At 41.4% G+C, this 16,183-nt stretch overlaps 1 protein-coding gene across 7 annotated transcripts in view; it reads right to left on the bottom strand.

Moving 5' to 3' along the window:
* The window catches only part of EPHB6 (EPH receptor B6), a 47,935-nt gene that overhangs the window by 17,388 nt on the left and 14,364 nt on the right, over nucleotides 1-16,183 (bottom strand). For 6 of the 7 annotated variants that reach the window (XM_068182792.1, XM_068182789.1, XM_068182794.1 and 3 more), the window contains 2 exons: nucleotides 3,988-4,143; nucleotides 2,627-2,965 (listed from right to left, as the gene is read on the bottom strand). In XM_068182792.1, the coding sequence (XP_068038893.1) occupies nucleotides 2,627-2,965; nucleotides 3,988-4,143 (495 nt within the window). The remainder of the gene's footprint in view (nucleotides 1-2,626; nucleotides 2,966-3,987; nucleotides 4,144-16,183) is intronic. The other variant, XM_068182790.1, reaches the window with a different exon arrangement.

Below are 16,183 nucleotides of genomic sequence, written 5' to 3'. Positions count from 1 at the left end.
CACCTGTGAAAAAGTATAATTTCATTAGAATTACATAATTGCCTTTCATCATGTGGTTCCTGCTATCTGGAACAGCCTTCCAACATCTCTCTATAGTTCCTGACATTTATTTAGGTATTCACCCTCAGCACTTCAAACCTGAGCTGAAAGCAATTCCCTTCTCTTGTCTCATCTCTGCACAGTTCTTCCGGTGATTAGCATATCATATTTGCATTTCACACTCTTACTATCCAAACAGGTTTCATTACTGCTACCCAAACAGGTCTCATGTTTCAGGTTAAGTCTTACAATAAATGAGGTTTTTCAGTGACAGCCTTTCTAATTCTGATTTCAGGCACAAGGTCACTGAAGAGTAGGAACATCAGTCTGCCACAGAAAAATGTGATTGTGTAACCAAAGGATCCTATCATGCTCTGAAGAAGGGCCAGAAGACTGTGAGGAGTATGCAAACTCTTAGAGGAACAGTGTTTTGGTGACAAAGTTGAAGAGTGAATAGGTATCATGGGAAGAAGAAAAAGTCAAACTGTTTCCACACAGGAAATTGCCGAAGATACCTCTAACAAAGGGGCAGCAGTATTTTTTGGACCCACACTTTAGAAGAAAAGAGAGAACTCAGACTGATATATGAGTAAGCAGAATCTTCAGAAACTGCCAGGACTGAAGAATCTTTTTTTGGGTCATCTTTAATTCAGTGGAGAGAAAGTTTTTGCTATGGCCCTTTATCCTGACACTGTACCTTTCTCTGGTTTGTTTTTTTTTTTTTTTGTACCCTTCATGTTTTCCCGTACCCTTTTTCTCTCAGCATGTAAAATCCTGAAAGTTCTATCTCTGCTTGTATAATAATAATAACAACAGAAATAATAATTGTTACAATAACACAACATCAACAAGCAATGCTAAAGTGAAAAGCTGCTGAAGGGATCAAAAGGAGGGGGGTATGGATGAGACAGGCCACGTGATGGAGGAAGCAGGGCCTTGTTAGTATGAGCTGTCAGTACATATCGAGGGCAGCTCATCTCAAGCTCACTCCTAACGATCCCAAGGAAAAGCAAGGAAAGAAAAAACTGCGACCAAACACAAAAAGAAGCCACTCAGTACACACTGATGTTTAAGGAAGTTGTTCTTCCCTGAAACAGCTTTACTGCACAAGAGAGGCACCTTAGACAGAAGCACCCAAGACACCCGAAGGCATTATGAGACACTTGGAAGAGGAGTGGTCAGAAAATTCAAAAAAGAAACAGAGGGTAGATTGGGTGATTCCAGGAAGAAGGAGGAAGCTGCTGCTCAATTAAGTTATCTCTGATATAGATAAAGAAGGTTGAGATGAGAAGCATGAAGAAAGAGAATTCTGTAGGATGTTAGTAGAACACCCACCTTTCTCCAGGAGAAGCCAAAGGAACTGCCTGGAATTACCATGCAAATTACCCAGCCACATTTTACTGTAAACAAAAACTGATCACCCACTTGCAGCCTGCCTTTTAAGGGGACCAGGAATCCTAGAGGTGCTTTGCTGCTTGGTATCTGTCAGGTAGCATTTCAAAGGGAACAAACAGATCAACTCCCTGGCATCTATTAACAGCAGGAAATTAGATGGGGGGTATAATATATATTCCCTTTCTTTCTATATAATAGAAGCAGAAGTGATAAGATGTGATTTAACCAAGCCCATGATGCCACATCTGGTTTCACAGCACTTGCCTGGAGCTTTACCAAAACCGTGTTTCGCAGGGGTTTCCACACTACACTCTGGAATCTCATACAGGATTTGTTTCAGTTTAACATTTACACAACTCTAAATGTTTGCAGACATTTTCTGTCACTCAGTTCAAAATGTTACCCCTCCTTCTCCTCTCCATCACATTACTCCTTATTATATCCTCTTAAACAGGCTGTGTATAATTCCTCTCCATATTAGCTTATACATGCTTGTGAAGAACAACATATGCCCAGCCTCTTAATGCTGACATTTAGCAGAACTCTATGCCTGGATGTATGTGTCTCTCTCCAGCTCCAGTCCTTGTAAATGATATTTACAGGAAACAGAACTCCTCTGACTGCCCACACAACCCATTAGTATGTTAGTTTAGTCATCCCCATGATTTAGTTTCTAGTTACAAGGATCACGACATCTTTGAATATAACTGCACAACATATTTTAATATTTCTACCATGTAAAGGAAAAAAAAATTATTTCTTATTAAGAGGAAAATAAGACGATGAAATGGAGAAGAGTAGGGGATAGAGAAAATGAATAGCTTCTCAGGTAAACTGATGCTCACAAAATCCTCATCAAACCCTGTTAGTGTCCCCTCTCTTGCAAAATGAAACAATGTGCTTCGTCTGACCCACACCGCTACATCTCCCATTGGAATCTCCTCCAGGGTAGCTGCTTCCCCAACAATCACATCAGCTGCTAAACTTGAGTTTTTCTTCCCAGTAGCAAGAATGGAAAACCCATTTAGATAAGGCAGGAATGAGAAGGGCAAAAGTGAAACTATGGAACTAACTGGGCAGGATAAAAAAAGGCACACGACACAGGTAAAAAGACAAAACTCCAGGATTCAAAAGATAAAAGAAAATCAAATGAGAGAGAGAAGAAGAAACTTCGAGACAGGGGTATCCTCACCTGACTGGCTCGTGCTAACATTGATGGTGGCAAAGTGGGGTGCTTCTGAACTCAGCTCAGTGACCAAGTTGACGGCCTGGATCTCGAAGGTGTAGTGCACACGGGCAAGGAGGTTGGAGACCTGCACGCGGCTCTCGGTCAGCCCCACCTGGCGCGGCTCGAACTGCACGCTGTCCCCACAGCGCACGCAGGGCCCCACCGATCCCGCGGGGCACACCTTGCAGATCACGTTGAAGAAAACATCCTTGCGGCCACCCAGGTCCTTGGGGAGGCGCCAGGTCAGCAGCACGTTGGAGCCAATGATTTCATAGCTGAGGTCACGAGGAGCAGAGGGGATGCCTAGAAAGCAGAACAAAGGATCAAAATCCCATGAAAGAATGGGAGAGAGGTGAGGGAAGGCATGAGGCAAAGCAAAGGGAAAAGAATAGAAGAATAAGTTGCTTCTTCTTCTCATTCTTACTCTTCATCAGTTGCTTCTTTGAGCAAGGCTAAGAAAAACATAATCTTTGCTACATCAAGCACACACATTAACAAAGGAACAACTGTATTAGCACATTTTAGACAAACAGAATTACGAAAAAGAGTCTTTGTTTCAAGGGTGTGACTTTTTCATTTCCTTAAAAGAACAGCCATTGTTTAGGGAAGTGCCAATCCCTAATAAAACTTTATACAAATTTTAAACTTTACACAAGCTTAGTAAAGATTTATCTCTACAGAGACCTGTAATTCTCTCCTTTGGCACCTAATATCTCTGAATTTTCTAAGACTTTAGTTAACCTGTTGCATCTGTTCCAAGAACTGGACACCAGTTTTGCCTGCAATCATTCCTGGTGCCAGCCAGATTCCTCAATGCATCAGAGGTAAACTCTGACAGCTGAAAAACTGCCCATTCTGTGCATCCAACACTTCCTTTGATGGCACAGAGACAGTGAAGAGAAGGAGGAAAATGCAGAGGGTGAGAAGAAGGCATGGGGATGAGAATGGGACAAGACACTGCAGCTAAGAAGTGAAAAGTTCAGAAAGGTAGAAGTAGGCAGCAGAATTGCACTTCTAAACCTGGGCACAGAGACAAAGCAAGATGGCAAAGGGAGGGACAGAGAGGCTGAGCTCAGTAACAGGGAGGGGTAAGGGAAACATTATTTACAGAACATTTCCTCTGAAGGCTGTAATGAAACCCTCATTCTCACCATCACTCTGTAGTCATGTGCAGGAGCAAAGGGAAAGGGAAGTTTGGGGTAATTTCAAAGGTCTTAAGAAGAGGGGAATTGCAACCACCCCCCCCCCCCCCCCCAAATAATTTGGGCACATTCTCTCTCATTAACTGCCCTTCTTGCTTTCAAACACTTCATCCAAACACTTACCAGTGCAGGGAGCATCAAAATTGTCCGAAGCAGATCGATAGTACCGGTTCTGACACACACATTCCCGGGAACCTGGCAGTGGAGCGTGGCTGTGGGCAGGGCACAGATGGCAGGGGTCATCTCCCACAGATACTTTAAAGAAACCAGGGGCACAGGCTAAGAGGAGAAAAATAAGAGAGGCAAAGGCAGGAAAATAATTAATTCAGATTTCAGAAACACTGTAATCTTATTTACATTTAACTTGTGCTGCTACTGCTGGGAGAAGTTATTGCATAGAGCTACTACTGGTTTTGGTTCTTTATAGAGCATATTTTGTCCAAGTCACCATTTCAAAACAGTTTATTTAATTCTATATGTAAGAGCTTAAATTGATTCACTGGCAGATGAAAGAGAACCAGTCCTGAGACAGCTTTGGCCACCTCAAATAATTGTCTTCTCATTATTCACTCAAAGAGCTTTTAAATTGGAGAAACCAAGGAGCCCAGCCAAGCGATTTGTCTTGAAATATCAAACAGTTACCCACACCTCCTTCCTCCCACCCAACACAGCCACAAAATTGGATTTTTTATGCTGCCTACAACAGTTTCATTGCTTAAAGTAATATACACTATCATTGCCGATTTTGCATTAAAACTAGGAGCAGACACTAAGACTGGCAGTCCTATTTTTTTCCGGTAGGTCTGAAAACTTCCCAGTAATGGATAAAAGTATGTTAATTGGTCAAATTTAATCTGCAAATGCATAGGAACATGTATATGCAACAAGCTGAAACAAGGATGGAAATCTATCCTACAGGGAAAGAAAATGAAAAATGAAAAAATAATTTATTAACAATATGAGAGTATGGCACATTCTAGGTTTGGCAAAGATGCCTAATAGGAGGTGCTTGGACCTTATATAGAAGTGCTAGGATACAGCTTTTACTGCTTTTATGTACATTTTCTAAAGCTGATTTTCTATATAAATAGATGCATCTCTTTTAGATTTTATGGACTAACAAGTTCAGGTGAAAGCTTATTTGCAGCCAACGTTTGGTTCATTAATTTCACCATAAAGAGCATTTACAAGGAATGGGAAACTTTCAGACAGACCCCAGATAAGCATTTGATGTCAAAAGACACAAGGGACACCCTCAAGAGCAGAACTATTCTAGTGGTTACCGTAAGCAGAATATTCCAATGGATTGAGGATAGCAAAAAGTTACCTAAAAAAGGCAAAGCAAGTAAGAGACGAATATTGTATAGAGGTGTTATATGAAATCAGAATCATATGTGTTCAATCCCTTTGCGGCTACAGGCGCAGTGCAGAAATAACAGCCAATAACATCTGTAGAGTCCCATCAGGTTTATGCCTCTTATATTACTTCATCCTCTCTGTCAAAATTCTTCTTGGACGCACACAGCAACTTCCACATGTACGTAGGTAAGAGTGGTAAGGCCAGACCATAAAGGGGACTTCAATAACTCTGAATGATAGCTATTTGACAGGGGAACACTGTTTCTTTCCAGCACTCAGAAGATGACAACATTCAGTGTGTGATACATTGCCATTTGGAAAGGAAAGGGAAAGAAGAGACTGTAATTTTTCATGTGATGGATGATGGTTAAGAACAGTGAAACTGCCTTTGCCTTCAGGCCTTTATCCAGCACAAAATCAAATTATTCCCATACGGAGAGTTATGTCCATATGTTTGTATGGACAAGAAAGAGTATGGAAGATTTTATTCAATTCATAAACTATACACATTTTACTCAATTTTAGGCTCTCTTAACAGCCACAGATGTAGACTATAATATTCACACTTCTTGGCAAATGCATTTGAGTAGTATGAATGGGAAGTTCTCATCCAACACGCTGCAAAATCAGTCAACCAAAATTTCAGGGATCTTTCTTTCTTTATTTCAAGTTTGAGAATGCTGAACTTAATGTGAATGTCTTTATTTTCTTAAAAGCAATTTTATCTCATTTGGTTTTTTCTTGCATCAAACTCCTTCTTGAGTTTTGATGAGGCTTAGAACTAATGATATATTCATTCCACTTGTCAAGGTAGACCTTGTAGAACAGTTATTTTCATTCATTCATTATTACAGCCTGATAAGTAGGACACCTTGCTGCTAGTCAAAATAATGAAAATGAACATGTAATGGTAATACCTGCCATGTCTATGATGCTAAAGGGAAATCTGTAGAGGGTATGGACTTTACCCCTGAAGTACAAAACCATATTTTACCCTATAAGAACAGTGCAAAAAGATTTCAGGTAAATTCACCTTTAGCCCAATTGCAAATCATATGGAAACCTAGCAAAGCTGTGAATGAAGAGTTTGTCTGGTATTTCCTAAATGAAATTAATTTTAAAATAAACTTGTTGTGTTAAAATAAAGAAACATTTATTTTTACACAGTTCTTTTAAAGTCTACTGGCAACTTGCTGTTGAGCCTGGGGATGCAGGGTTGAGGCCTGCAGAGATAGCACACTGTTGATGAATTAGCCAAAGGTAGTAAGCACAAGTGCAGTGCTGTAGGTTTTATGCAATGGAACAAAATGGTGCAGCACCTCCTCAGTAAAGAAAAGTAGTCTATGTAAGTCAGAGCATCTCTATTGCTTAAAAGGCCATGCAAGATTTCATCCATATTATGGGCAGTCACTCCAAGTGACCATAAACATTCAAAAGCTTCTTGTAAAAACCAACCAACCAACCAACACATAGATCAAGAACCCAAGCCTCTGCACAGGGACACGGTGTCAGCTAATGGATAACAGTGTTATCTGCTCACATTACTGATGCAGTACACTGCTATAGGGACAACACTCTGGAACAGGTATGTGTAACAGACACCAGTGATCAAATACTTACACCTGTTCTTAACTGCCTCACAAAATCTAATTTCACCACCCATGCACTGTGCTTGGCATTATATGTCTGAACCATATGCAAAAGCATGTTATTGCTGTCTCCCCAAGCACTGCCCAGGGTCCAATGCCTTTTGTCTTGTGACACTGAGCTGATTCCTTGCTACCTAAGAGATCTCTTAGTCACTGAGGCAGCATCTAGTTTTGAGTGCAATCCCAGAACTGTAAGAGTCATTCAATGAAGAATTGTTTATTTAGGTTCAAGAGTAATGACAGCATGAGAACAAGTGACTTTACAGTAAATTACAGGTTTAAACAAAAAGAATATTTCCACCAACTAAAGTAGCAGGCTGCTGAGAAAAACTTCAAATATAAGCAGTAGACCAAAAAAAAAAAAAAAAAAAAAACAAAAAAACCCCACCACCAACAAAAAACCCCAAAAAACCCCCAAAAAAACAACAACCAAAAAAAAAAAACCCAACAAGAAGCCTAACCACATTGAAGAAGAAACCTGGCCTGTTTGTGAAATGATTTTGATACAGTTGCCATTTACATGTCTCCCTTCCAACCTCTTCAGGCCAAACATTCCCTTCTCCTTTATTTAACTTAAGCATAGTGAAGCAGCCACATAGGCTCATTAATAAGCACTCCACTAGAGCTGAATAATCTGAAGAAACAAAACTTCACTGCAGCTGTTCCACCAATGAAATATATTTCAGTAATATGCTCCCATGTCCTACGTGCTAGACCAGAGTAGACTGATGTCTTGGCTACACTAGCGTGTCTCAGATGGCTTTCGATGTTTACCTGTGAAAATCTGGATGGAGCTCAGAGCTGACAGCAAGAATTAGCCTCCCATTCAGAGGCACTGATCTTCAATGGGGACTACAACCAGCCTACTATACTGGAGGAGGAACACAGCAGGGCATAAGTGTTCGAGGAAGTTGCTGGAAAGGATCGGGAACTACTTCCTGACCCAAGCAATAGAGGAGGCAATGAGGGGAGGTGCGCCCTTGGACCTGATGCTCACAAACAAGGAGGGCTCACTGGTGATGTGAGGGCTGAAGACAGCCTTTGCTACAGTGACCATGACATGGTGGAGTTCCAAGATCCAGAGTGCAGTGACCAGAGCAAAAATCAAGCTCACAACACTGAACTCCAGGACAAGAAGATGTGAGCACTTGGGTGATCTGGAGGAGTCCGGTGGGATAATGCCCTGGAGTGAAGAGTGATGCAAAATAAAATAGATCATGTGCAAGGATTACCTCTTCCAGGTGCAAAAGCAGTCCATCACAACAAGCACAAATTCAGGCAAAAAATGCCAACAGGCCTGCATGTTTGAACAGAGCTCCTAGAACAGAAAGGAAGTATATGGAGGCAGAAGCATGGACAGGTAGCCTGAGAGGAACATAGAGGCATTGTCCAAACACGTAGACACATGGCTAGGAAAGGCAGAGCCTACCTGGAATCACATCTGGCACAGGATGTCAAAAGCACAAAGGGTTTCTTTAAGAACAGAAGTGGCTCAAGGAAGACTAGAGAAAATGTGGGCCAACTGCTGCATGACACAGGACAAGTTCCTCACATCAGTCTTTACTAGCAAGACCAGCCTTTAGGAACCCTAGGTCCTGGAAACCTCGGGGAATTCTGCAGCAAGTAAGATGATCTTTGGCTTTTACTCAGCTTTGGGGAGGGTACACTTGGAGTCCTGTATTGAGTTTTGGGCTCACCAGTACACTAGAGACATTAACATATTGGAGAGAATCCAGCAGAGCGCCATAAAGACGATGAAGGGGATAGAGTATTTCCCACAGGAGGAGGAGAGGCTGAAAGAGATGGGATTGCTCAGCCTGGAGAGGAGAAAGCTTTTAGCAATCTCATGAATGAGCACAAATAGTTGAAGGGAGGAAGTGAAGAGGACAGACCAAGGCTCTTTTCAGTGTTTCTCAGTGACAGGCCCAGAGGTGAATAGCACAAACTGAAACACAGCAGGTTTCCTCTGAACACAAAGAAACAATTTTTTACCATGAGGATGACAGAGCACTGAAGCAGGTTACCCAGAGGAGTTGTAAAATCTCCTTCCTTAGAGAAATTAAAAAATAGTCTGGATCTACTGCTGGGCTACTTGCTAGAGATGGCCCTGCTTGTGCAGGGAGAGGGGTTCAGCTACCCTGTTTTCCCTAAAACATAAGTCAATTAAAATGTGTGGATAGAACCCCGTGGTCTTGGTTGCCTCACTGCCAGATCACTCATCATATACATGATTGAGGCTGGGTGGACTGGAACAATGAATGGAAAGTTCTTGACACTAGACTACATCTCATTTCAGATGTTCAGAAGTGAAATGAGAATAGGATTGTCAGGTTCCCTCTGAGGGAGGGGCCTGAGAAAAGACTTTAAACAAGACAGAAAAGAGTAAAGAAAAGCAATAAGGAAGAGATTCACCTGCCCGGTTCCACTCCCATTATAGAAATTGCACTTGAAGAACTATGGAGTGGAATACTGAGCAACTCAAGAGGGAAGATCTCTCCACAGTGACTGTTTTTTATTGTCTAGTGAAAAAAATAATTACTATATAAACCTATAATCTCACATTGTTATTTCCAGGAGGGATGGCAGATACAGAGAAACAATCATGCTTTGAAACTCTCATTCTGCCCCTGGGTATTTCTATTTCCAGAAGAAAAACAGCAAAATGAAATCACATAGCATACTGCAAGCAAAGCAGATTTACAGTGATTAAATATGATTCACATCTCTCTCACCTTACTAATAAAATATAGTTGGAAAAATAATACTATGGCCTAAGTTTTGTTGCTGCTTATATTTTACATCTGTAATTTTGGCCAAAACAGCTGGACTGAGTAAAGTAGACACTAACTGGCCTCCAGCTACAAGAAGCTAAAGAATGGCTTCCAAAGGCAGGCACTGCAGCTATCACAAACTTTCTGCTTCCACTGGAACCTGCCTCTGCATCCAGTCAGATAGCTGCTTGCATTCACCAGCACCTTTATCCCTTTCCAAAACTACCTAAGACAGGCTGCCCACAGCACTCAGGACGTTAGCCCACAGATAGCGATAATAATTGTTCCCAGGACATGGAGCTTTTCCTGGCATTGCCTCAGTCCAGTCACTATAAATAGTATATCGAAGGTCAAGTCAGGAGGAAAGAGAAAAAAATTCCCTGGCAATCTAAATAGGCAAAAGCCACTTCCTTTTATTCAAGCACTTACAGTGAGCCTAGGGCTGTCTTTGCACACACATACAGAATCCAAATCTCATTTGTTTCTGAATGATCTTACCTTGCATTCCCTTCTTACTGCAGATCATGGCATCAGGTCCACTTGCTGTGGTCCTACAGCTTCTGCAGATGACTGTGCTCAGTGGAGACAGTTGTAACAAATATTCACACTGTAGTAGGCCCACTGTCACCAGGACTTGTATGTCTTCATTTAGTGAACACTAACACTTCAGGACCATCCCAGAGAAAGCCTGAACAAGAGTGGCTTCTCCTGAAACACCTCCACTGTGTTCCTGCAGAACAGCTTCACACAAAACACGACCACCAGCTAAGCCACAGGCCTTGTCACTGGTGATAGTACAACTTACCATCCCCCAGCAGCAGGACTTTCCAAGAAAATACAGATCTAGCTCTGACTGATTCACAATATTGGATGTAAGGACAGAGGGTTGCAGAGCTAGCATCTCAGGGGGCAGAGCAAGCTGCCACTTCCCATCAAGTCAAGCCTACTATGACAGGAGAAGGCAGAGTTTGGAGTGCGCAAGCGCTTTTCCCTCAGCTTGTCTCAGTAATTTTTTGTATCTTGGCACAGTGTCAGAATACCACAGCAGTTCAGCTGGGCACAGCTCATCTCAGACACTGACCCAGTTTTCCTCAGCTTCCCCTACAACGCTCGCTCCTGTGCTGCCTGTGTTTGCCTGACTGCTCACTGGAGACAAGTTCCACCCAGGAGGCCAGAGGAGCAGCTTCTGACAGACTTCTAGCAATTACAAATAGCAAAACCAGAAGAGAAAAGTGCTGGAATCATGGAGCGGCAGTAGGGAAAGGGGTAAAGAAAATGAAAATGAAGAGAGGATAGACCAACAAGCAAAGAGGTAGAGAAAGAGGCATTAAAAAGCTCACTTGGACAGTAAGAGCAGAGAGGAAATATTTGGAGAACTAAGCAAAATGCAGCAAGAGGAGAAGGACTAAGAAAGGCAGTTGGGAACTTCAACAGATCTTTAGGTGTACCCAGCAGTGACTTTAGGGAATGTGATACAGGTGACACTTTTTGTATGCAGATGTGACTTGGAACTGAACTGAGACACAAGAAGACATTTAGAAGAGCATAAAATTGCTCTCTTATTGACTGAGACAACTGATCAGTTTCTTATATAAGAGTTCTGCTCCGAGGTGTACTGTGGGACAGCAAGAATAAATACTAGATGTGAGAGTATTGAAAATGAGCAGTGTCAAAGCTGGAACTGGAGTCAAACTGGGAAAGATGAATGGACACAGATGATTTTGAGGCCTAGGGAAAACTGCATGTGCAGAGCTACACAGGGCCTCAAATGAGAATGACTCAAGGCAAAGGGATGGAGTTTGGCACTTAGAGGGCAGGATGATGGAAAGGAGTTAGCAACCAATAGTATTGTACAATCATGATGTAGACATTTAGACATTACATTTCTCAAAATGCTAGAAAGATAGCATAATTAGCATGAAGAAAACACACTAGAAAATAAAAATTGTAGTGTCTTTTAAATAAAACACTTCTTCCCCCCTCCCCCTCCCATAAATATATCTATGGCTTGCTTGTGGTGGTAAAAAATTCCTGCTGGGCCAGACTATTCCACAGTGACTGCTACTGTGCATCTTGCATCTTGTTCTGAATAAGGTGGGATCAAACAGCAATAAAAGCCAGGCACAGTAATGCAATAGGGCCCTGGGTTGATCTAGAGTTTCACAGTTACTACAACTGTTTGGGTGGGGAAGAGAGAGTGGAAAATGAAAGAAATGTAAGGACAGAAAAGTGTGTCATTTGAGTCTTTAAAGAAGAGCATCAAATCAACTGAGATAAAATAACTGAAGTGACTAAGACCTCTTTCCTGCTTAACTGTTGATAGATCAGTTGAGCAAGGGATTTTTTAGGTAAAAGAGGTGGAGCTGAAGCAATTACTGGCTAATTATATGTGGGAGAACTGCCAGGGAATGGGTTGTGTGAGAAAAAAATGCAAAAACACGAGAGGAAAGATTTGGGCAGGGTAGGACACAATATGAGTAGACAGCAAGCACTTCATACAGGAAAAGAAGCAAACTACTTGAAAAGCACCAATATGTATGTGCAAGTAGCAGAAGGAGGCTGGAGAAGCTGATGAAAGGAGTAATATGGAAGAAAAAAAACTGAAAAAGGTAATCTAGATCAAGGCACCAAACATTACTGTCAGCTGTGAGTTAACCTTGAAATTAAAGCTCTTACCCAGGAGAGGCTAAGACACTGGGTTTGTTCATTTTGAAGCAGAGCAGGCTGTGGGGCAAGAGCTTACAGCTGTCATCAGCCACCTAATGGGAGGATATGAAGAAGGTGTAGGCACGAGGTGGCAGAACGTGAGATAACAGACTCAAGTTGTAATAACTTCTTACTACATCTTACTAAAATCTTCTTCTACATAGGAAGAAGTCATTTCACCATGGGCGTTGTCAAATATTGGAACAGTTGCCCAGGGACATTGTGTAATCTCCATCTTCAGTAATAACTAAAAGTAGAGTAGAACAGGCCTTGAGTGACCTAACCCAATTTGGTCCTGCTTTGAGCGTGAGGCTGGAGCAGGTGACTTTTACAAGTCCCTGCAATGTAAATTATCTTGTGGCTTTAAAGGAAACATCCTTTAAGTGATTAAAATTTAAGAAGCACTTATTGTGCTCTTTTTTCCTTTTGCTACTTGTATGTGCATATTTTTAGCAGACTATCAAATCTTTTACTTTAATATAAATCTTAACATTCTTTTAGCCTCACACACAGAAAAAGGTTGATCCAAGCTGATGAGAAAAGGCACCTTTTAATAACACAAAAATAATCATGCAATATTCTTCCCAAATGAGACCTCCAATAGCTCCCTGCACAGTTGTTTGCTCCTGTAGTTATCAGTAATACAGATGTGATTCCTTCTGCAATCAGAAGGGACTGCATATAGCCAAAGGACATGGGCACTTTTATGGAATCCTGACAGCTACTACAGATGACAGGCAGACCTTTTGCTTGCTAAATACTCTTAGAAACAAATGTCCAGAGAAAGAAGACAGGAGAAGCAGCCATGTGGATGGCTAACCTTGGTAAACACCCAAATGCCCACCCTCTTACTCTCCCTCCTCAGCAAGACACAGGGAGAAAATTGGATGAGAAAGCTCATAGGCAGAGGTAAAGAAGTTATAAAGACAGGGAGCTTGTTTACCAATTACTATCGCAGGCAAGACAGACTTGGCTTGGGGAAATTTAATTTATTGCTGATTAACATAGATTTGGGTAATGACAAAACAAAAACAAACATTAAACCAACACCTTTTCTCCTCCCTCTCCCAAGTTCAGCTTAAAGCTTTTCACTCCAAACTTGTTCCCTCCTCCTCTTTCTGGCTGGTGTTTTCTGCCTCTGGTTAAGTATGTTTGTACAGAGGTGCCACACACATGGCTAATCAGCTCAGCTCTGTCCAATGCTCTGTCCTTCTTTATTTGGAAGTCAGCTTAGCACTTTATCAGGCAGTCATTCCTCTTCTCTTTTTTGTCAACACTGTAATTTTAAATAATATTTTTTAAATGTCCCAGTCATAAATTCTAAATACTATTTTCAAAAGCACCTGGTAATCTAAATCCTATATGATTTTGCATGGCAAGGCACCCTGTGTGCATACATCTACAGAAAGAAAAGGACCTGAAGTCCCAACCTTCTTTTTTCCTCTGTAAACTGCCATTCTCTTTTTTGACTGTTCAGCATGACAAGTCTAATCAGATAAAGTGAAAAGTGAATCCCACACAGATTGCACCCCACATCACCCAAAGGGCTTGCTAAAGGTTGCTGTTTCACTCTTCTATTTAGCTGGAGAAATCTGCCATATAGTAACACAGAGCAGGCAGTCTTATAAAAATAAGGAAAGAAAGTACCTTAAATCATGATAGGGGGCAGGGGGAAAAGAAGGGCATTCTATCTATCTGCTCAGAATGGCTCTTGGCAGATTTGTTGTTCTAAATAAAGAGATAACAGCTGGTCCAGGAAGGACTCCACAGGCTTGCATATGGTGAGGGGGAAGGCAATGCCCACACACTCTTCAACCAAAGTGTAAGAAGGAAACTTGCTTCTCCTCCTTATCCTTGGTTGATTCTTCAGTCTTATTAAGAACACCTCTCTGCATTATCATCAGTAGAAATCTGCCCTTGGGCTAGTGCTTTTGTTCTGTGTTTCATCTAGAACTCTGTGGCTGCTCTGTATCAGGGTGTACGTCTGTTCTTAGGAAAGGAGAACACATGCACAAAGGAGAAGGGCTGGAGAGGACTCCATGCAGAGGAACACCAAGCAGGGGGACATGAGCTGAATGTGGCTTCATTCAGACAGGACAGCAACATGTTGTTAGCAGGAGAAGAGAAGGTTGACCAAGCCAGAGGAGTTTACAAGAAACACAAGGAACAAAGAATACCCTTTACCATTATGATTCATATTTGGTTGTCACTGGCTGCTCTAGGCTGCTCATGGAATCTCAGGAAGCAAAGAATAGGAACTGACTTTTGTTGCTTGATAGACTTTCATTATTTCACTTATTCCTTATAATATTAACCATTTTAATCTATCTCCAGCTTCTATGACAATGAGGCAGCAAAGAAGTATCAGCTTTCACTGATACTATGGAAAATGGAAGATTTTTTTTTTTTTAAAGACTTGTTTTTATTTGGCAAGCCAAATTTCTTTCTCTTTTTTTTTAACTGCTTAAGACTACTATCTGAAACTAAATTATTGACTGGCAGCTTATTTAGACTGTGAACTAGTCGTGCTACTGCTGCAGAAAACAAATTTAGTGCCATACAGAGCTGCTCTACGTCAGAGCTTACTGTCTCTGAAGCAGCACTAAATGAATGTAGTTACATTTCTCTCAGAATGAGCAGGATAAAAGGGCACACATATTTTAATTATTCTGAAAGTTTAAGCGAATGAAAAGCACTTACCAATTTTAATTGTTTTTTATGTCTTCAGAACAATGACCTGTATTTTAATAAAGCTATTTTGCATGACCCAAATCACTTCATGAAGCAGGAATTTAAGGTAGTATATTGACGACCATTAATTATTCATTGTATTTGCACTTGGTGTTAACCAGAGTATTTTTACATTCCCTGTCCAAGTTGAACTCTTGTTTGAATAAATCCAACTTTTAAATTTTGTTTGCAGCCGAAACTAGGTTCCACATTACATTTATTTTTTCTGTTACTAAGGGTAGTGCAGCAACATTTTAGACTGCTGAGAGATTTTGAATAGATGCGTATTAAAACAAAGGAAGCACCAGAAGAACATCATACACAAATGATACAACCAACATAAGCAGTTTACTCTAATGGACTTAAGATAGGAACACAGTCACGACATTAGACTTGGTGCTCAGGCTTGGCCAGATTTTAGCCCAATACCACTTATGGATGACACGTAATGTAATCTACCTCTTCCTACAACCATATCATAGAAATACCATTGGCCCTGGGGCAGAGAGTGCATTATTGGTAATGATGATACTATTATGATTGCTTTTTCTAGTCAGAACAGACTCACAGAGCCCATGACCAGCCTGCTGTTGTTTCACCTTTTTTAATTTTATTCCTATACACTAGCAAAAGGGCCTGAAATAACTAGGACAGCCTATTACCTCTGGGTTCAGCTCTCCTCCATGTGGCATCTTTCTTCTAATTCTGCTGCCTGTTGGTAAAGATGTGGAATTATGGTAGATCTGGCTAGCGACAGCTACTGATATTTCTGTGTAAGTACCCTGTCTCTGGTGGCAGCTGTAACTAAGGCCTGAGTGGAGTTTCCAACCATATTCTTAGCAAGCAGTGGTGTCCTGATTTTGGCTAGGACAAGGACAATCTCTTGCATTAGCCGGCAGTGGGCATGGCTGTGGGGGGTGTAACCAGGACCAGATGTTGCTCTACACCACCTCTTATCATTGACAGGGGTGGGGGGGAAGGCACTCACACTCCAAGGAAAAGGGCATTCCTTTCTGTTGGGAGAAAACCTTTCTGTGCTGCAAAGAACCAATCAGACCAGTATTTGTTTATTGCCACTTCCCATGTAAATCATCTGTCTTGCAC

The sequence above is a fragment of the Anomalospiza imberbis genome, chromosome 2 (genome assembly GCF_031753505.1).
Source record: "Anomalospiza imberbis isolate Cuckoo-Finch-1a 21T00152 chromosome 2, ASM3175350v1, whole genome shotgun sequence".
Lineage (NCBI taxonomy): Eukaryota > Metazoa > Chordata > Aves > Passeriformes > Viduidae > Anomalospiza > Anomalospiza imberbis.
The sequence above is the reverse complement of the archived record's forward strand: the minus strand, read 5'-3'. Positions and strand labels throughout refer to the sequence as shown.